The sequence below is a fragment of the Sphaerodactylus townsendi genome, linkage group LG07, assembly GCF_021028975.2.
Source record: "Sphaerodactylus townsendi isolate TG3544 linkage group LG07, MPM_Stown_v2.3, whole genome shotgun sequence".
NCBI classification, from domain to species: domain Eukaryota; kingdom Metazoa; phylum Chordata; class Lepidosauria; order Squamata; family Sphaerodactylidae; genus Sphaerodactylus; species Sphaerodactylus townsendi.
Genome location: NC_059431.1, coordinates 87,039,832 through 87,063,404, shown reverse-complemented (window position 1 = coordinate 87,063,404; position 23,573 = coordinate 87,039,832). Strand labels below are relative to the sequence as shown.

General features: G+C 39.3%; 1 protein-coding gene across 1 annotated transcript in view; it reads right to left on the bottom strand.

The window, feature by feature from the left end:
• ADAMTSL1 (ADAMTS like 1) overlaps positions 1-23,573 on the bottom strand; it is a 569,359-nt gene that overhangs the window by 461,843 nt on the left and 83,943 nt on the right. Inside the window, exon 2 of the mRNA XM_048504173.1 lies at positions 15,380-15,502. Within this exon, the coding sequence (XP_048360130.1) occupies positions 15,380-15,502 (123 nt within the window). The remainder of the gene's footprint in view (positions 1-15,379; positions 15,503-23,573) is intronic.

The following is a 23,573-nucleotide window of genomic DNA, read 5'->3' as shown; positions in this document are numbered from 1 at the left end:
CAAAGACAACTTTCCAAATGTCCCTTGCCTTGAAAACCCTGAGTCAGCTATGATGATGGCAAAAAAAGAAGAAGTTAAAATAGACTTTCATATGGATTTTCAACAGAATTCCATATTTGTGTAATCACAATTAAGTTCCATATGTATCTATGACGTTCATTTTCTGGGATGATTTTCAGAGCTGGAAGCTAGGTGGTTTTTTCAGATAGGGCTTCCGATACGTGAACATATGTAACATCAATATCAGATAAACAGGTACAGAAAAAGGAATCTTATAGATGGGATTCAGAACTGAAATACCCCATTTACACCTTCCCTAACTAGTACAGTATGCTTTTCATGTAATAGAATCTAGAGACAAAAATTCTTAACTAGCTAACATGTAGTAGCTTGTAACAGGAATTTTCCCCATATTTTACTACAAGGTTTATTCATTAATTGACTACTTTGCAGAGCAATAAAAAACAGAACTCCTCTTACCAGTAGATTAGTCTCTGGATAACAATTCAAATTGACATACTAAAAAAACCCTATCACTTCTGTCATTCTCAATTACTTTTAAACATTACATCATGCATAAGTTTGGAAATAAACTGGAAGGAGCAAAATGGGATCTCATTAGGAGACCACTCTCATTTAAACATACAATTTTAAAATTTCCAACAAACATGACATTTTCATCTGCAAGAAACATGAATTTAATCAAAGATATTTTTTATCAGATTAGTCATTTTAACACTCCCTGTCAGTAAAAGAAACCTATATGCTAAAAATCTGGAAATTAGTGTATTCAGTTCCCATGGTGAAATGGATAGTAGTAGTATATAGGGTAAAATTAAATTAAAATATTTCTTTTAAAAATCCAGAATGATAATTACAATTCAATTTGTTGCACTAAAACATCTGTCTTCGAAAATTCTACTCCTGACTGACATGTCACATGAGAAACTTTTACAGAAACAGCGGCCATTGCATACAATTATTTTAGTTTCAACATATGTGGACATATAGGGCACAGTATCCTAGGTCCTATGTTAGTGAAATGAATGATCAGGGGCAGGACTTTTATATAACATTCTATGGAACCACGCCCTAGGTCTCCATACATTCCACTATACCAAGCACTCCATTATTCATTCCAATGGTCCTTGCACAGAAGAATTGACTGGGTAACAATCTTTTAACAATTTTAACAATCTTTCCCTTTCTGTTTACCCATAAATGTAACTCAATACACAGGCATAAAAAGAAACACCAAAACCCTATCAAAACGAGTAATATTAGAAGAGTCAAACAAATGAACACCTCAAGGCAGATATCTGAAAGTATTTAAAAAAAAGTTCTTGGCTAGATGATAATGAAAAAGAAGCTCTCCTTTTCAACAGCAAGCAACGAAATCAGCTGGTATCTGTAGGGAATGACGAGGCAGACTTGTCTCATAACTTTACATTAGATTTGACATGAATGCATGTTTAAATATCTCCACAAGCTCCTCTAATTAAATACAGTGGGCTATCTCTTCCAGTGGTGAGTGCTCTCTGCAAATGAGAAAAAGCTCCCACAACATCCCAACCCAAGCCCGGGCAACTGATTTTTCTGTTAAAATCCCATATGTGACCAATTATTAAAAAAAACACACATTTAAAAAATCATGAACACATTGAACACACATTTAAAAAATCATGATTCTGGTCCAGGTTTATTTTTTAATGTACTCTTTTCAAGGACCCACCAACTTACATTATCGGGTATTTTTTCAACATTCAAAAATAAAAGGAACATTTCAGTGCTAAATCAGAGCTATAAACCATGACTGGGGAATATAGCCATCAGGGTAGACAGTGTGGTGTAGTGGTTAAGAGCAGGCACACTCTAATCTGGAGAACCGGGTTTGATTCCCCGCTCTGCCACTTGATCTGTGGAGGCTCATCTGGTGAACCAGATTAGCTTGTGCACTCCAACACATGCCAGCTGGGTGACCTTGGGCTAGTCACAGTTCTTCAGAGCTCTCTCAGCCCCACCCACCTCATAGGGTGCTTGTTATGGGGGAGGGGAGGGAAAGGAGATTGTAGGCCCCTTTGAGTCTCCATACAGGAGAGAAAGGGGGGCAAACTCTTCTTCATCATCATCATCAAAAGATGTCACTGGGTGCAGTTAAAATACACCCTACTCCATTCCTTTGGCCAAATAATAAAATTCTTAACAACATATTTGAATTCCTAGCAAGAGGTAGAAGAAAGTTAACTAGGAACTGAAAGAAAAGCGGAAGATAAATGGGTAGAAAATATAGCAGTTACATCCTGTTCCAAACTGCTTAAAGGCATTGTCTCCGGGCTGATAATTTCATGTAACATGAGTAACCACAACACAGGATGCTAGATGAGCCCCAGAAAAATCCAGAGCTAATGCATGCATGGAATCCTTAAAGATTTTTGGTTCTTTGGCTCCATCATCAACCGAAAGGGTTATTGCAACCAAGAGGTCAGGAGGCTGAGTATGGGAAGGGCAGCCATGAAAAGATGCTTTACAACATGTTAATGGCTGTGAGCCCCCTCTGCCAGCCATTCTTACAGGGTAGGCCATATTTGCCTCTCAGGAACTCAGCTATCCTTCTGACACAAACTCAGGCTTCTATTCATAAGCCTGCAAACTTGCACCACACTAACCTCTTCCTTCTTGGTCTGCCTCCCTTTTATCTTTCTCAGGAGGTTCCTGCCCTCCTGGGAGCTTTCTGCTTTAGCCTTCTGGTGGCTGACGAACAGTCTGGCTTGCCCTGCTGGCCTCAGACTCAGGCAGCCCTTACCACTTTCCTAAGGAAATTGGATGCTGGAGCACCACTCCCACAGACTCAGGTGTCAAGACAGCCAAGCAGCTATTTTACATCTTGTGGCAGGACAAGCTCCCTTCCATCACATGACCCCCTTTTTAAAACTCACTGAAACCAGTGAGACTTTTTCTGAGTCTCTGCCTGGCCCCTGAGGAACACTCCCCTCCTTTGATTCTGGTGGGTTTTCCGGGCTGTGTGGCCGTGGTCTGGTGGATTTTGTTCCTAATGTTTCGCCTGCATCTGTGGCTGGCATCTTCAGAGGTGTATCACAAAGAAAAGTCTGTTTCACACTGTGTCTAAGTGAGAAGGGAAAGTTTAGTGTGGTATATCATCCATGTGGGGAACAAAATCCACCAGACCACAGCCACACAGCCCGGAAAACCCACCAGAACCAGTTGAACCCAGCCGTGAAAGCCTTCGACAATACACTCCCCTCCTTGTTTTTGACAATACAGAGATATTAACGAGCCAATTAAACATTAGTTTACAGAAACTGAGAAAAAGAAAATAATTCATGATACATCAGCATATTTCATATTTACACATTATTATTATTATTATTATTATTATTATTATTATTATTATTATTATTATTATTATTATTATTATTATTATTATTAGATTTCACAGCTGCCAGTTCTTTAGCTGGTTGTTGGCCTTTCATTACAATTTGAGCCTCATCCATGGGCCTAGGAAGTTGTAATGTATCGGCGTAGTATTCGCGCAGATCCTAGCAAGGCTGCCTTCCAAATCTGACAGATGTTAATTTTGTCGATTTGAAGATGTTTCAAGTGCTGCCCTAGTGTTTTCAGGATGGTGATTTGAAAATCGAGCTTCAGCATCTATGACACAAACGAGCTGAGGTCGTCCCAGTGCTAATCAGTGCACCGTTCTGAAAATACTAAGCAGCATTTGAAACATCTTCAAATCAACAAAATTAACATCTGTCAGATTCAAGAGGCAGCCCTGCTGGGATCTGAATGAATACTACACCGATACATTACAACTTCCTAGGCCTCTGGGTGAAGCTCGAATTGTAATGAAAGGCCAACAACCAGCTAAAGAACTGGCAACTGTGAAATCAACCATGACAAACAACAATAAGCTGTGATTGGAGCCCATGGAAACAATGCAGTTTGCTTTCAAGCCTTCGCGCAGAGGCATATCTATTTTTTAATTTACTTCCCACCCAAATGCCCAAATGAACCCCCACAGTCATGCTAACATCTCACAATACAACCATCTGCACCTGAGTGGTTACGCAGATGTAAGCCACAATTTTTTTTAAAAAAAAGGAAAACGGAGGCAAATAAAGCGCCTCCTGCTCAGCTGCTTGCTTGTAAGTGGCTGAAACCCAGGATTTTTGAAGACTTGTGAATAGTGCAATTCTTTTTTAAAAAAATGGTTTGGGGAAAATAACACTACGCAGATTCACTTTAGGGGCAGGATCCATGCGAAGTGCCTCCCCAAAACAGGTTTTTTACAATTCTAAACCTGTGTTGGTTGGCCAGTGTGGAGTGGGCCATTTTGAATCAGCAAAATAAATACTTTTTTATAGCAAGATTGTTTAAATTCAAAGGACACAGGAGGAGTTATGCTGTTTTTGTCTTTTTTTACACAGTTTTCCCACAAAATGCTCTAGACAGTTTTTGTAAATAAACAATCCTCAAATAAGCAGAGCAGTGCCTTATTTCTGTTGTGCTAGTCTCATACCACAATAGTTCCTTCCAACAAATTTTTAGCTTTATTACCCTCCATAACTGGGATGTTTTCAGAGAAAACAAGGACAGAATACATGCCCTGTTAAGGAGCTATAACAATGGTGATGTAACTGTGACCTGACACAATCCTGTCCATGGACATATGTCATGATATTCCTTGACTTCCTGAAAAGCTATTTACTACTTCACAAATGTGCATTCCAGAATTCCATTCCATGTTTCAATGTGTATGGAGAATTTAAAAAGAAGCATTTCCTATCTATCTTAGTAAATAAGGGCTTCTTGTATTAAGAATGGCATTGATAAAGTTTCAGATTTTCCTTTATAAATCAAAAGGAAGCAAATATAATTCAACTACTTTGAAAAATGCAAAGTGCTCAAGTTCTACATAGTAACTACAATATGATTCCAACTCATAAATTCACTTGAATATGACCAGGACCAATCATACAGATTTTTAATTGAGATAATGCTGCCAATGGATCATTCACTACACAATACACATTCTGCAACTCAATCACAATCTCTTTTGGGAACAGTATAAACTGGGCCTTGGTTTTTCAGCTGCAAAATGGATATAGAATAGAATGTCTTCCAGAACAAGTGCAAGTAAAATAAGAAAAATATTATGTGGTCTCAGTCTTTAGGGTCAGAGTAGGCTATAAGTCTGACCTTGGGCACCCCACACTCTCAACTTAAAATGCTACTTCACCATGTTGTTGCAGGGATTAAAAAAAAAAGAACACCAGCAAGAGAGTGAGATGGAACTATAAAACAATCCAGGAGTTAATAATTAAAAAATAGAAAATATGAGTCTAAAGAAATCTCACTATTTTAACAACATTCCTAGAAAGTTTTTCCCATTGAAATTATCATGGATACTACACTGCGTTTCTAATTTGGCAGATGTTTCAACCCAAAATAGGCCTCTGGAAGATAATTTTACTAAATAAAAACAGGATATCATTTCATCTGTTCTTTTTAAAAAAATTGCTATCAGTATTATAGAAGTTATTTCAATTAATTATTTCCCTAGGGTTGATTGTTTTAGACCATAGGAATGAATTTTCCAGGACAACACAAAATAACATGCATGAAATAATGCAGTCAACATTCTGCTGCAGATGTTTCCTATGAACATGAACACATACATAACTTCTGACACACATTGAAAGGAACTGAGGGGCAAGAGAGACCAACATAAACTGCTACATAAAACAGATTTTTCTGAAGAACTCTATTCAGTCATTTTTTTATTTTATTATATTTACATATGGCCATTCTTTTTACGACATTTGTAGCTCATCCTTCCTCCAAGCTGTTCATCATGGCAAACAGTTTCTCTTCATAACCTGTAAGGTGAATCCAGATGAGGGATAAAGAGTAACATGTCCAAAGACACCAGATTTGCTTCATAGTTAAGCAGAAATTTGAGGGTGGGACTTCCCAGTCAAAGCCCAACATACAAAGTGCTACAGATACTGGCTCAGGATCAGCTTAGCATGATAATACTCATATGTACAATATTAAGTTCCTATTTTGTGGACAGAAATGTCTCTTGTGGTGGGAAGAGTTGGTGAAGTTCATTGCATAGAGAAATCCTATAAAATGATTGATGTGAATCCAAGCTGAAGACACAAAAATCCAAAGTCTCCAAGTTTATTATCTCAATACAAGTGGCTATATTAAGCTGACATTTATAGCTAAGCAAACTTATGATTGATTTCCTGAAAAGTTTGCTTGCAAGCTATGTTGAGAACATATTAATATATTTTCCAATTGTGTTCTCTTTTTTTAACCAAAAAGTTGTTAAAGTTTTGGCTCACATTCTGACAGATATCAAAAGGGTTGATAGAATGTAAGCCATTTTGAATAAGACCCAACCCATTGATCTATAAGTAATACTTGTAATATGGCATGCCATAGCAAAAACAAAATACAGAAACACCTCCTGAAATGTACAAAGCCAGAACTACACTAACTATTATGCTAACACTCAAGAACTCTTCACATATTCATCTCGGCACTCATTGACTGAAAGCATCATGTTGGTAATCTGCATGTGTGAATCAGCTTTTTTTTTAAAAAAAAAAACCCCTATTATTCTGTGGTTTCCACATCACAATTAGCCTTTGTGGACAGGATTCTGAATAGAAGTAATATTTATCAGTTCCCTGCAGATAATAGCATATGGGGATAAGACTTAGCTCTGCCTCTAAATAGAAGTGCAGGATTTCAGTCCAAAGTTTTCAACAAGTACAGATGCAGCTGTGGCAGCAGACCTTGTTCCTAGGCTGGGGTGCCAGGGAAACATACCACCTGGTTGCCTACCCTAAAGCAGTATGCTCACACAAAAGATTAATGCCACTTCAGCATGCAGATTAATTCCTCCTTGGACTGTGAAGTTTTGTGATCTGCCTCCTTTGTTTCTCAGGTTCCTTCTCTGAGGCTGATTTTGCACGGAGAATGCCCCGATGAAATTGGGAGTTTTGCACTGCCCCCAGTGCTACAGCGTGGCTGCCATGTTTCTGCCAGGGAGCCGCCCCATGGCATTGGCTTTGCTCTGCGAATTTCCTGAACTGCAAAGGTTGAGGTTCTTTTGAAATGCCCCTTTGTTACTCCAGAGGCTTCCACCACCATGCAAAACTCTTCTGTAGCAGAAATGGGGACAGGTTTCCCGCCTCGCCGCTCTGCCCCCCCCCCCATGGACAGGTGCTGAGAAGCTGCGCCCTCCCTTCCTTGCAGTGAAAAAAAATGGAGGAAGAAACCTTGGTATTGAGAAAGGAGGGAGAAACCTTGGACAGAAAAGCGGGTGTTCAGGCGCTGCGAAGAGAGGGCGGCGATTCTCTTGCACACGCAAGGATTTCAGATTTAGATTTTAGATGGAGGGGGTGGAGGATGGTGATCCCTTTGCACATGCAAGGATTTTAGATGGGGTGGGGAGTTTTGTGTTCCGAGTCATTTAAAACTAAAATAGTGAAAGTGAGTGGGGGGAACGGGGGAGATTTAGCCAATCAGAACGTGGGAAATGGAGGCTGCCTGCACATGCGTGAAAGAGACTGAGGAAGAGCTCATGGTGCTTAAGCAGTGCTTATGGGAAAGCTCCTAGCTTCTGGGGAATCATTCAGGGCTCCCCTCACCGACCCTGATTTCAGCAAAGGAAAGAGCTGGGCAGTAGTGGGGAACTACAAGCAGGGTGAGAAGCCCCACAGCAGGTACACTCCCCAGATAAGCAACGGAGCAATTTTGACGTGCAAAACCGGCCTGAGGCCACTAAATTTGCTCCCTCGTATCTTTCTGAGAAATAAGAATGTTTTCTTTAGTTTCCATTTTATTGTGTCCATATACCAACCAGACCCAAGGTTTCTATCAAATAAAAAAACTTTTTAGCAATTTACCTTGTGTATTTTTAATATTATTTTCAGAACACCTATTCACTTGTGGAAAAATTACTCTATTCCAATCTCCCAGCAGGCACCAACTTTCATAGGAAAAGTGTATAAGCTTACCAATAAGATGTTTATAAAATACTCCTTTGTCTTCATTGGGAATATAGATTCCTATTATCGTAGTTTTAACTTAAAGTAAGTTCATTTTCACCCCCACATATTTACCATGTTAATCAGTCAACACCATGATCTAAATGTGATTTGATATACAACATAACCCCCCCCCTTTTTTTAATACTTGCTGAAATAAAGTCTTCCCCTAATGATTTTTAGGACAAATATTTTGTATTTTTTTCTGATGTGAGTTTATAAGAAACAAATTATATATTGGGCTGCTGTGTGGTTTCCGGGCTGTATGGCCGTGTTTTAGCAGAATTCTCTACTGACGTTTCGCCTGCATCTGTGGCTGGCATCTTCAGAGGAACTGATAGTAGGAAAGGAAAGCAAGTGGAGTATATATACCTGTGAGTAAAGGTCAATAGGTGAGGGCATCTGAATAGGAGTGGCCTGGCAAGTGAGTAACAATGAAGTGTAGCATGTGAGTAACAATGGAGATAGCAAGGTCAATAGGTGAGGGCAATTGAATAGAAGTAGTCTGGCCTTTGTTCCCTTTGATTTTTTATTGTCTATAGTCATCCTGTGTTTGTGTGGAGCTGATTAGTCACTGTCTTGACTCTAGTGTTTTCAAAACTGGCAGCCAAGTTCTGTTCATTTTCATGGTTTCTTCCTTTCTGTTGAAATTGTCCATGTGCTTGTGGATTTCAATGGCTTCTCTGTGTAGTCTGATGTAGTGGTTGTCAGAGTGGTCCAGAATTTCTGTGTTTTCAAATAATATTCTGTGTCCAGGTTGGTTTATCATGTGTTCTGCTATTGCTGATTTTTTTGGCTGAAATAGTCTGCAGTGCCTTTTTTCAGCCAGAAAAATCAGCATGGCCATGGGGAAGTCACAGGAAGAAAATGAAGGTGAGGGCCCATTCCTCTTGCCTGTTTGCCACTATCTAGTCCACAGACATCTACCACCTCTGAACATGGAAGTTCTCATAATCTAATAGCCATTGACACACTTCCGGACAGACACAAACATACAGCATCATCACTTCACTGAAATGATCACCAACCTTCTGGTCTCACTCCCTCTTCATAGTGATTTTTGGGTGAGAAGAACTAGTATTTGAGCATAAACCTATACTTGTTGTGTGATTTATGTACTGTCAAGCCACTTCCAACTTATGCTAATCTTATGAATTAAAGACCTCCAATATACCCAAGTGATTGGGGAGAGAGGGAGACAGACAGACAGACAGAATGTCACCCACATTACTCAGTAAATAAGATGATTATAAAATTGAGAGGTATAAATCTTCAGATTAATGTTCTGGCTTCCACCTTTCATCAAGCATTTATAAATCAGTTTATGACATGTAGAGAAACATAGACGGATAGATGTATAAAAATAATCACTAAACCTAAGGCAAGCATACCAAATGGACAGATAGCATATTTCCCGACTAGAAATCATAAAAAAAGTAATTTACTTCATTTTCACATTAAGCATTTTCGCATTAAGCATTTTAGCATTAAACATTTAAAGCTTATCAATAGTATCTAAACAATAACACTAATTGTTTATTTTATATAATATATATATTTATTTTATATATATTACAACTATTTTACTTGCTAGGAGAATAACTACTGGTATATCTTCATTGCTATTTAACAGTTTAATATGCAAACATAAACTTAGACTGATTATAAAAGCATATATGGTGTTCCCAAAATACAGGTTTTGTTTTTAAATCTAGCGACAGAGGACTTCTTTTGATTTGGTGTGAATTAAATCCTTTACTTTACATTTCATCCTAGCTTTCAAAAATTATTTTAAAATTCTATATTTCTATTGAATACTCAGAATTGAGGGTCTGGGAGGGCAAGCAAGCATACCCTGGAGGAAACATGGTATCCATTCCTGGGGCTGCATTCCTTAGTACAATTTTAGTTATTAGTTTAGCACAAGATAGAATATGATGGGGCGGGGGAGATTCTCCCCTGGCCAGCAGAGACTAGTTGAAGTCTCACATTTCTGAGTTAAAGCTAAGAGCACCATGCTTCACATTCTTGGGTTTTGGTGCTTGTAGAATCTGGGGCCTAAAGGAGCTAAAGGACTTCATGTCTTAGTTTGTACATGCCAGGGAATGAGGAAGTAAAGACCTGAACTGGTAAAAAATGTAATGTACTACTTTAGACTGCAGGTGGAGATACACACTGTTTTAAACACCTTGCAAATATATACCGATATGGGAAGAAGCATTTTCCCTGCTGTGCTAGTTTTCTATTTGCATGGAAGGTTTTTTTAAAAAAAATGTGAATGAACAGTCAAAGCTGGAATTCACTACCTGCGTCCTGTAGTAGATACAATTCACTCTACCACATCATCTGTGGATCTGGCCTTGGTTACATCTATTTATTTACAGTCTGACTTTCTCATTGCAAATTACACAGTGTAGGTGAATGCAATCAATCTGATGTGACATCTAATAACAAGTGCACCTAGAGAAGGATTACAGAAATTTGAAACACAACAAAAAGTATTAGATAAGATGCTCTTATTTTGATGAAGGAAAAATAGACACTTGATCTTTAGAATACCCTGTTCTCTTTGACTACACCTTAGCAAGGAAATGACTCATAACTATGAGTGGAAGGAAAAAAACAAGTTGTAGTAGGGTTGCCAGCCTCCTGTTATGGTGGGAAGCCTCCCCCTGCCCCCCAGCTGATTGATTGTGGCCCTTTGCTGCTCTGAGCAGTAGTTGGAAAAAATCAAGAAAAAAAATTATTGGCAGTGTCTCTCTCTCTCATTGCACTGCCCTGGTATGTCAATTCTGAGTACTCTTTAGAAATGACAATGGGTTGCTCTAGGAATTGCTGGAAACTTGATGGTAGGAAAAAAGTATACAAGATAACCACTATTAACTGATAATAACAATATAATTGGCAATAACACCATGTCCCTATATATGTTCAACAATTTCATATTTGTGTAACATATTCAGGACTTAGTTAACACAATATGTTTTGCCTTAATTAAGACGATTTATTTATTTATTTATTTGATTTGTATGCCATCCTCCCCCAACCAAGGTCAAGCTCAGGGTGGCTAACTATTGATAAATTCTAATTCAGCAATTTCACAATGAAATCTTTCTTTAAAGATATTTTGTTGAAAAATGCTAACTTATGTCAGATATGGGAGAATTACAACGTTTTCTTTTTTTAACTGCCATTCCCCTTTTCCTGTGGACACTAAGTTTTTTTCTATTTAGACAGAAAACAGGTGTTCAGTGTCATTCAATGGTTGCATGCACCCTTATGAATTATGAGCAGGTAAATGAACCTCTGGTAGTAAATACAGGGACAGTGTTAGCATCTGAAGGTTTCACCATACAATATGTAAAATGTGAGTTGGGTTTACCCCTAATCTAACTCACATTTCCCATAGCATAGAAAATCTGAGTTGTTATAGTCTGTCTCTGGAATAAAGTAGCTACTAGGAGATCCATTATTGCTAAACTGTTTTAGATCAGTGTGTTATCAGGAAGCACAAAAAGTTGAACGTGAGAGAAGCATTGTGGAGGAATTGTCCTTAGCTCAGCTAAAGTTATGAGGGTTGTGAGTTCTGGTGCTGCAGTTCTCGCAATAATTGTCTGTCTTTACTTTCACCCAATGTTTTTTACTTAGCATTAAGCAACAGTTAATTGAAGACCATGGACCAGCTGCATGGAGTTTCTCTAACAAAAGATATGTTTGGCACTCAATAGGAATGATGAGTCATACAATCTGTTTTAGCTTAATCAGCTCAAATTCCTGATTGGGTGATGTAGATCACTTGAGAGGTAATTTTTACTTAACTGCCTTTCAAGAGGAATTCATCTATCTTTCCTTTACTTTTGCTTACAGCTGCTTATCTTGCAACTATGTTTTGGTGCTTGCTTAAGGACTTAACATTTGTATGTTCAAGGATGTATTTTATGCTTTGGTTTTAAGTTGCTGGCTCTTGATGAACTGATTGCCTGCCAGTATTTTGTGGTTTAGTAAATGGACTATGATGCCAATAAAAACCTCCAAAAATATTTTAAAAGGATTTTCTGCCTCCGAGTTGTGAGTATTATCAAAGTCCTGACCCACGCAGAGAGGAGAGAAGTTATCTCTTTCTCCACAAGTATCATAGTCTAGGATGGGCTATATATCATTGGAGGAATGGTTTTATGTGGTAACCAAACTTGACAAATAGTATTATGTTCCTTTTTCTTTGGAGCTTGCACTGTAGCAGAGTGCTATGAGTACCAGTCTGGCCTTGTCACTCTATTCCTTTTCTCCACTGGGTAAGTGGGGTGTGTTTTAAGAATGATTAAGTAGAGTCCTTGCACAAGGAATTGGAATAAATGTGGTTGTATCCAGTGGTAGGATTCAGCAGGTTTGCACCACTTTGACAGAACCGGTTGTTAAAATGATGCTTGTTTACAACCAGTTGTTAAATTATTTGAATCCTACCACCGGAACCAGTTGATAAATTATTTGAATCCCAACACTGGTTGTATCCCAGAGCTTGGTAGCAGACAGTGAAATATGTGATGTAGCTTGGTTGGCAGCTGGAACCATGAAAATATGTACAGTCAAAACTATTACTTTGTATTGGAAACGTATTATGTCCATAATGTAGCAGCACCAGGATCTTCAGAAAGTGATTCTTCTGCGAAAACTGATCTAGGCTCAGACTAAAAGAAGAGTGGAAGCTAATGAAGTCCTGATGAATTATATCAAGGTCTTAACTTCCATGACTCCAGAAAATAAATATGCTGCCAGCTTGTCTCAAGCAGAAAAGAGCTAAGTGGGAACCCAAGCCCTATTGGAATTTGTGACAACCCTAGGAAATTTTACCTGATTGAGGTCATATGTATGACCATAATTGTCTTCATTTGAAATGTAGGCAGCTTCCGCACGGCCATGCTGGGGTTGGGTCGGCGTACATGACGCCGACCCAACCCCCCCCCGGGCCGTTCACACAAACGGTCCCGGTAATGACAGGGAAGACAGCGCCGCGCTGTGCCGTCGCCCAATCGACTTACCTTCCCTGTGACCTTCTGGCGCGTCGCTGAGGCCAGGGGACACGCCCCCCTGCCCTGTGCGACCGCTCCAGAGTCGCAGGGCGGGGGGGGCGTGTCCCCAGGCCTCAGCGACCCACCGGAACGTCACAGGGAAGGTAAGTTGATCAGGAAAGGGGGGATGGTGCCTCCCAGCTGCTGCTATTCCAGCGGCAGTGGCTGGAAGCCGCCATTTTCCAAAAACCTCGCTCGGGGAGCGAGGTGGGAAAATGGCGGCTTCACGCCGCTGGGGGGAGCGAGGGCGGTGTGGTTGTGAAGCAGCTGCACCCCCCATTCGAACAGCTCCCTAGGGACAGCATTTTTGCCATCCCTAGGGCGCTGTAAATGGCCCATGCGGAAAGGGCCATTGTCTAAAAAGCAATTTTAGATAAATTTCAGGGATCTGAGGAACATCAATCTTACACAATATTTGTAAACAGATTTGTAAACAGCTACTCATTTGATTGCCTGGGTAATCCATCAAGAATATTTTTCAAAATTGAGCAAAAGAAATTAGTCTCACTTCCGACTGGTAGTCTGAATCTTATGTATTATGTGTGTTTGGGCAGATAAGCTAATAAAACTTAAATAGCAACTGAATAGCAACTGTTGTGGACCTAACTGCAAAGCTAATATAGAAATTAATTTGTATTTAAATTCTTACTATGGCTTAGAAACATAATATTAAAAGGCAATCATAATAATTGAAAATTCAAAACATATTGATATAAATTGATTTCTTTCTAAAATGTGTCTAGTGCTACATAGTGTCTGAGTATGAACTTGTTGCTAAAAAAAAATTAGTTGAAAATCTTCTACACAATACTATCCATCATTGTAAGTGTATTTGTATATGGTCAATCTATCATAAAACCAATATATTTCAAAGCAACAAGAGGCCAGGCCAACAAAACAAAAACAAAACTAACAAAAAGGTTGCCTACTTGTCTAGGCAACATGGTATCCAATACACAGTGATTCAAGCCACACATCATTAATCACGGTGATGGTTAATGGTATCATCTTTATAAAGAATCTTTATTATCTTGGCATTATCACTGCTTGATCGACTACAATACTCACCAATGAATTTATACACATCGTTAAAACAAAGTGTTGATTTTGCCCTATGTGCGAACTCTTTGGGTGGGATTGTGAGAATCCTAAAGAAGGCTTGCTGGAAAACAGATGGATTACTGCAAACACAAGGGTTTGTTTAATGCTTCCATTCCCTTTTTGTTAACTCGTTCTTTGACCTAAGTGAGATTTATTCACATGATCCACCTCATCTTAATGTTCCAGCCAACCATGTTCTCACCAATGATAACCATCAAGTCTTAGTGAAGCAGAAGGTAATTATCTTGACATTAGATTAATTTCAAGAGCAGGACAGTAAAACTCAGAAAACACAAAAATAATGTTAAATGTAAATTTAGTTCATAGGCACAAACCAGATAAACTTATACTAATTAAACTCCCATTAGAATTACCACTCATGCCAGTAAACTAAATGCACCACATAATACAACACCTGCAGATAACAAAGAGACATTCCAGATGTTGACAGAGGACAGAAATATTCACAGGTGCTGAAATATCCTATAATTAGCTTGATACAAGTTACTGCAGTGCTATGATATGCTTGAGCCATTTTAGTACAGTTGACTTACATATGCAACTCTGGTCACATGTACAAACAGCAGACAATCTATTTCAGTTACACTGTATAAATTATATATATATATCAGTAACGCCCATCCCATGGTGAGGTATACTGGTGACATAGATGTAACCACATAATATAAGTTGATCATAAAAACAGATTGAAGTAGCTCAGAAACCTATCATGCAGAAGTATACCAGCCATACCACTAAAGCAATAAGAAACGGACTATCCCAAAAGCCCTAATCTTTCTTACTTGGTAGAAAGCATTTTTGGCTTATCATATAAACAGGTATCAATGAGCCACTGTTCACTCCAAAGTAAAGCAATTTGAGGAAGCACTGACCTCATTTTCAGTTAACAAATAAAAATTAAATCATCATTACGCACAGCAATCACATCACAAGTTAAAAAGTGTTTCCTTTTAAAAATGAATTTGAAAGGATTTTTTTAACTGTATTAATTTTTTTCCTAACAGATCCACTGTCATTTAAAATACATAAGGAAAAGCAATTACAAATGCCATGGTAGTTTTCCACATACACAAAATAGTTGAAAGATAGATAGGAAGGTCCTACCGGATCATCAAGTTTATGATTTTGATTCAGCAAATCTGAAAGGAAATCTTCATTGAGGCTTTCTCTCCGAATCAATGTAAACTCACGTAGAAAAACAGCTCCCTGATTTTCATCTCCACCAACCTGTAAATACAGAGTAACATAAATGTTACAAAAGATACTTTAATTTTCATAAAAGGCATAAAGTATAACAAATAACCACCATGTTTGCTAATATAATAGTCTACAGGCAATTTATGTCAATTCACCATGCTTCAGTGAATGGAATAACCTTAAATAAGCGCAAAGACAACTTTTTCCTAATACTTTACAACTGTATATGAACCTTCCTTATATTCTTCATGTGTCACTTCTGCAACTTTTATGTTTTAAAAAGTATATACACTTGTGTTCTGCCAGGCAGCCAGCTTACTTTTCCTTCACCATAGACTTTCCTTTATGCATTTTTTTTTGCCCTTTCAAAAACCTCTGTGGGGCAGAGCAGAGAAGTTGTGCAGTTTCCAAATGCTGGCAAAACACAAGCTTCCCTGTTGCTTTGCTATTCCCCATGCAAAACAGAAAAACAAAAGCAGGAAGCCTAATTCATTATCCGGATTTTGTTGCTCCTTCCTACCTTCCCCATCTCACCTATCAGCGGTTTTTCTGGCTGTTCTGGCCACCATTTCCAAAGGATCAGTAGGAGTTGTTTTTTGTGCCCTTTGTTAATGCTGCAAGACTAACATTTGTACTGATCTATTGAACTATCTGACACCAGAAAGCAAAAAAGAGGGGAGGTAGCCTTCCTAAATGGGCTTTTCTGGCCATCATTTCAGAAGGATCAGATGGGCTTTGTTTGTGTATGTGTGTTTTTTAAAGGCTGCAGCTCTAACATTGGAGCAAAGGACTGATCTATTGAGTTATCAGACACCAGGGGAAAAAAGGATACAGGAATTTGCAGGAAAGAAACAAGGCGTGCAGGATTTAAACTTTTGTCCCTGTTGAACTGGCAGGAGTACTTTAGATCAGTGGTTCTCAATCTTCCTAATGCCGCGACCCTTTAATATAGTTCCTCATGTTGTGGTGACCCCCAACCCTAACATTTATCCATTTTACAGATGGGGAACACTGATGCAGAGAGTCTTAGGTAACCCCTGTGAAAGGGTCATTCAACCCCCAAAGGGGTCGTGACCCCCAGGTTGAGAACCACTGCTTTAGATAAAAAGAAAAGGACTTAGATAAAAGATGCAGTAGTGCAGGGGGGAAACCCTCTGTTCCTCCCATCTTATCAGTGTGATTTAGTTTGGCCCTACTGGGTGGAGCTCTTGGTTTCACTTTCTAGTTCTCTGTTGGCTATTGCTGATGGTTGTAAGATGTGCCTTCCTTGCAGATAACAGCCATTGTTTTTTAATGTTTTTTCTTTACGGAATTTTTTTGACATAATATTGTAATCATTCATGTGTAAACACAGTAAGACAAATATACGAGATATAAATTAATATTTCTTGAATATATTTCAATAAAAGCCATTGTTATGGACCAATTTATCTATGCTGAATGGATCTGACAACTGAGAACTGAGTGTATACTCCAGTCCAATCTCTTATGTAAATAGAAAACCATGAAAAAACCCCACTATGAAGCAAACAGCCTCAAGGCAAGTAGTAAGTGCACAAAAACCCTTGGTCAAAGCAGCCCATATGAGGCAAAGTAGCATTCTTTATACAACTTTTGAGAATACCAGACCTATTAGTCATACTTTTTTAAAAAGAAAGCTTTAAATATGTCCTTAAACACAAGGAAATGGGACAGTATTGTATAGTATGAGAAGTGATGCAAAGCAGGGAACAATTAACTATAAAGCTTAACAGAAAGAAAAATACATACAGATGGTAATTTCCCTTTTAACGTAATTCTTATATCTAATACCACCTTATATCAAGTTGCTTGGGGGGTGCGAGGACGGCGGCGATGTTAAGTTTGATAGGACACTGAGTGGAAAGTTATAATTTGAGCCTGACAATAGTCAGGAAAGGTGGGACTGTACAAGTACCACTAAAACTAGCTTTGCACATATCATAGTTTTCAGAGGATTGACTAGCCCAGGGGTCTGCAACCTGCGGCTCTCCAGACGTTCATAGACTACAATTCCCATCAGCCCCTGCCAGCATGACCAATTGGCCATGCTGGCTTGGGGCCTGACGTGGATCATAATTTATGAACATCTGGAGAAACGCGGTGGGCTAGCCTGACTTTTATACTGTTTGCAGTAAACTGGGGAGAATTCCTTTAGAACATACTAGCGGGGCCCAGCCGCGTTATATGTTAGTGTCGCTTCTCATCTGATCCGTAACCACACGAATGTCCATGCAAGGTCCAATGATCCCCAGCATAGCCTTTTGAGATTTGGTCAAAAAATGGAATCCCTCTTTATTTTTCAATTCCACATTGTTATATGGTGATGTCTTGTTTTTTAGTATAAGGTAACCTTTCCTTTCCACAATGGAACTGTCCAGAGTGCAAATCCAGCTGTCCATGAGGCTGGTTGTACATACAGTCTAGCTTGAGGAAGAGAACTGGGAGGCAGGAAGTATCCCAGTCAGGCAGCAGAGGCAGGAGTAATTGGCTCAGATGCAAAAAAAAGCCGAGGCCAGTAGTGTTAGTTCACCCCCCACCCCGCCGGATTTTCTTAGAAGAAAAAGAGGCAAACTCCAGCTCACTTTTAGTAAAGAGAGGCTGTGGTGAATATGGGTGAGGAAGTGGGTAAGTGGTGTTTGGATGTGAGGAGGGCAGAGTGAGGTGTGTGAGGTGAGCTGGATGTGTATTGTGTGTGGTAGCAGTGGAGTGAGCACAGAGAGTGAAAGTTACCTGTGAGGGGGGTTACCTGGCGTCTCACACAGCAAGGTATTGTATGTTGTTTCACTTCACTTGTATTACCTAACAGTATTGCTAATTACTGTTTTCACTGCATCTCTGCCCATCTCGCAAGACATTCTAAGCAGGGTCCCCAAACTACAGCCTGGGGGCCAAATGTGGCCCCATGAAGGCATTTATCCGGCCCGCCAGGCATGAAGGCATTTATCCGGCCCGCCGGCGATGGCTCCATTCATGTGCAGTGGGGCTTTCGGAGAGGAACTGGCCCTACTTGACTGTTGATTGCAGTTATGATGGCACCCCAAATCGCCATGAATTTTTTTCTGACCCAGAGTTGGAAACCTTACGTAGTAGCCAGCGCCTGCTCCGCCCGCTTCCCTCTCAGCTACTCCCGTATTGTTGCTCTCAGGCTTTTCTGTTCCGCCTCACTCCCGTGGCATCAACCAGGCTGGCCGAATAAGCTCACTGGCTGCTAGGAGGAAAAAAGAGCAGGAAGATACGATCCTGGGTTAGATAGATGTTTTTCATTGGGAAAGTTCTGCTTTTTTTTTTTTTACAGGGAAGGTATTCACAGCCTGCTGTATTTGGAGCCCACCCTGTACTTGACATACTTTGGTGCACAATTTCTAAAAAATAGACCATGACAGAAGGCTGAAAGGTGAAATCAAACATTTACAATCATTTGTGCGCCAGGAATTTGTTCATAGTTTTTTTAGTCCGGCCCTCAACAGTCTGAGGACAGTGAACAGCCCCTGTTTAAAAAAGTTTGGGGACCCCTGTTCTAAGCCCTCATCCCAACCCCTCAGGCCACAGACAGACAGGCTGCACGAACATTCTAAGGGTGACAGTTAAACACAGCCAGCTTCCGCGGCCTTACAATTAGCCAGGAAAAAACGTTTACCTGGCTCCGGTATGAACTCAGTGATTTGAAGGTCGATTACACCACCACTTAACAGGGAGGGACTTCATGTAGTATTGAAAATTTGGGGGGCAATCCGTCCAGCTGTTCCGGTAGTTAGGGTATTTGTAAGATATGTTGCCTTTTTTATATATATATAGATCTATGAGAAAAATGGGAGTGGGGACTGAAAAGCTTTGGACCCTTCTTCTGTAAAATTAGATGTTAAAACCATGTTCTTATTGTAAGACAAATAGGAGGAGGATTTTTAAAAAACAGTTGAATGGACTTTGTACTATAGTGTTAACATAGAGAAACACACTCTGTTGTAGTACATAAGAATCATTGTGCCATAGCAACAATGAGTACAATATGCATCAGGTGGGAATTAAAACAGTGTGTCAAAAGAAATGAGAGAGTGCCACAGAAAGTTTCCAGCTGGAAAAAGTGGCAATTGTGGCCAGTGATAAAAAGTACAGGACTAACCCCAGTGGAATTTCCAAATATTGAAAGAAAGCAAAAAATATACTTGTAAAATCAGATGTAATCATATAAAACCACTCTGCAATAATAAGGGCTGGTTATCGCTTAAGGAGTAAGTTGCGCAACTACTTTCTGTGAAGATGCACACGTCTTTTTCTTTTCCAGATTTCTTTATATTTAAGTAAAGAATTGCTTCTGCAGTGGTGTAGTGGTTAATAACAGTGGGTTCTAATCTGGAGAACCAGGTTTGATTCCCCACCCCTCCATGAGCGGCAGACTCTAATCTGGTCAATCAAGCTTCTTTCTCTACTCCTACATATGAAGCCTGCTGGGTGACTTTGGGCTAGTTAGAGCTGTCTCAGAACTCTCTCAGGCAGATTCTGCCTGGGCCAAAAACAGTGGTGTGAAAACTGTGTGAAAACGGTGTAAACCCTAAACCAATTTACACCATTTTCACACCACTGTTTTTGGCCCATGCAGAATCTGCCTCAGTCCCACCTATCTCACAAAGTGTCTATTGTGGGGACAAGAATGGAAGGAGTTGTAAGCCGCTTTAACACTCCTTACAGTTGAGAAAAGTGGGGTATAAATCTAAACTCTTCTCTCCTTGTAAAATCATTGTTGTACATACTAGGTTCTACAATTAAATTCCTAAGTGCATTTTCTTCATACAAATTCTCCATACAGATTTTCTCTTATGATTTGACATTGTGAGACAATTTCTTTAGTTCAATATTCCTTTAGTCCAGAAACGTCTGAGTTTCTTATTATGAAGCCAGCACTTGCATTGTTAATGAACTTGTCAGCATGGATTGATTAGTGGTAAGATGTGCATTGTCTTTTGCCTGTTTGATTATAATGGCCTACAAGAAGAAAGGAATAGTTTTTAAAAGAAGCTGACAAATTATTCAGTAGCAGTAGCCGCTTTCAGTATGAAAATCTGTATGAAGAAAATGTTCTTCAGAAGGTATATCACACCTAAGCAAAAGCTAATGAAGGTTATAATGGAAAATGCTGGAAATATCAGAACACAGATACATTTTATCCTATGTGCTGGACAAATATGATGGAATGCGAAAGATATTAACACTTAAGTTTGAGATTAATCTGGAAAATATGCCAATAAATATCTTACCAAATAATATTCTAAAAATACATGGCAAATTATTCAAGTAAATAGTGATGGTGGCAACAATAACACATGCAAAAAAATGAAAGGCAGAGAAATACCCAGATGTGAATGAATAGATGAGTAAATTAACTGAATGTGAAGTTATGACAAAATTAACTCCTTTATACATAATAGACCAATTTCAGAATTTCAAGAAAAATGAAATGTTTTGTTTAATTATATAATTGGAAATTAAGAATAAAGCTAAATCAAAACAGAAGAAGTTAGATTTAGGTAATATACTTCACAGTAAATATGTTGTTAGATATGAAGATGTTGAATAAACAGAGTAATGTTATTCAAAAATGTAAATTTAAATAGCAAGCTCCATACAAATTGTATTAATATAAATGTTCATTTTTATGCTTATGTTTTATGCTTATTGGGAAACCCAAATGCTAATATGTGATAGGGCCACCCCAGCTAGTGATTATTACAAAGTGAACCGTTTACCTCATAAACATGTAACACTTTGCTGGTACTGATATCTGCTCTGTATAAAACCATTAAGACCTGAATTCTCCTGAGCTAGCGTGCCTTTTTCTCCTCAAGGATGAGCACACATGAAAAGTGTAGAGTGGGCAATCCTAAGCAGGTCTACTCAGAATGAAAACCCATTTCACTTAATGGGGCTTACTCCTAGGAAAGTAGGATTGTAGCCATATTCCACTGGGATGTTATTCCTGTAACATTTCCATGATGTATGAAGGCTCTTTGATTCCTGTTGGTTGCTGTCTATAGAACCATTCCTGGGATCTAAACCATCCTTGGATCTAAATTCACCATCTATGCACATTTTTTTTTGCCTTTTCATAAACACAGAAGCTCTGAAACAGTGACAAGAATTCCTGGCAGCTATATGTTCCATTTCTGATCTCTTTTGGAGAGTGAGCATTCCTCGCTTATTGAATGCAGGGAGAAGCAGGAGGCACAATGTTTATAATTAAGCGCAAGGAATCTGTGTTTATGATTAACTGGCACAACAGTTAATCATAGTCCCAGCAGGAAAGACATTTTTAAACATTTAAAACACGAAAATGCCACTCAGTGAGCAGGTACTAATTTTTTATTATAAGGACCTGACTTGTCACCAACTGCATGAAATCAAATTTAAACTTTATGCATAAACCTGTTTTCATATGCGAACTCTGCACCTTAGAAGTTTGGACAGGAATGACTTCCTGTCAGTGCTGCAGATGTGTCCGTATTGCTGGCTGCTGCCAAAAACACTTGCTGATTAACAGTGCTGTGTTGCTTCAAGCAAGGGTGGGTTTATTTTCATAAAAGGGGGTGGGGAAGCGGGAGGAAAAGCATAAAGGAGTGCTGAAAAGAGATAAACTTGATTACAGTCACATTTGAGCTACATTTGAATGTCCAGTAAGTGACCATTATGAGGAGGGTGTGATTGAAGTATATCAAATTAGTGTGCAATGGAAAGAGCTTACCTTTTCACACAATAGTAAGGTAAAAGGCACCTCATGAAAATTAACCAGACCAGCATGTCAAAAAGAAAAGGAAACATGGCTTTCACACAGCTTGCTGTACCGAAATGATAAATAACGTATTAGGCATGTTACCCTCAATGCTGGGCCTGGAGAGCTCTGGGGATTACAACTGACATCCACATGACAGAGATAATTTCTCCTGGAGAACAATGCCAGTTGCAGAGTGTGGACTCTGTGGCATCACAACCATACTGAAGTCGGTTGGGTGCTGTGTGGTTTCTGGGCTGTATGGCCGTGTTCTAGCAGCATTCTCTCCTGACGTTTCGCCTGCATCTGTGGCTGGCATCTTCAGAGGATCCTCTGCCCATACTGGAAGCGTCAGGGAAAATAAACCATCAACATAGCTCTGATCCGGCCGTGAAAGCCTTCGACAATACATACTGAAGTCCTTCCCTTCCCCAAATTCTGCCTCAAATCTCCAGGAATCTTCCAGCGCAGGAGGTACGGCAGCATCTGTGCCATGGTGGCAAAAAACGTGAGGTAAATATACATATGGCCATATACTCTGAACAGTCTAAAACTAAGTGTAAGTACTGAAGAACAAACCAATATTAGCACCAGAAGAACCCAATGGAATTGTTCACATCTGCTACACTCCCAGAATTGGTCTGCTTCATATATTATTGCAGAAAATATAGCAGCAGGGTTTCCACCTATGACATGGCAATCCTTATCACCTGTTATAACAGCCATATGACTCTTCAGTCTTCCAGACCCAATTTTTGGTAGTGGCCTCCCAGGTTTTCTAAGACCATAAAAAACCAAACTACTACAGCAGATTGATCTCACTCACTCTTTCTAGGCTTTATAGGTTGGGTACTTCATGGACACTGATTAAATAAAGCTAAGAAAACAAACCACACCTACTTGGGGTTTAATCTATGTTATTTAGGGTTTAATCTATGAACTGAGTTAGCCATCTGAATGCATTTGGCTGACACAAGGCAGCATGAGAAGAGATCTCTAAGGAAGTGCTTTTGGAGAATGCATCCTGCTTTACCAACTAATACTGTCCATCGGGGGGGGGGGGCATTTGAAAGAAACATAATGCAATATTGCAAGATTCCAGCACTTTCCTTTCAATGGAAAGGCTTCCCTCTGAAATTTTCTCCTTCCAAGCAGAGGAATGCAAAATATAGGAAGCCACCACCAAAGGCAGCCAAGACCCAGCACATTTTAATCCTTTGGGATCTAAGAGTTTTCATTCAATGGATATATTTAATAGACCATTAATTAAAAACATTAGCATGAAGTTACTGCATCCATTACTGGATCACATTGCAACAC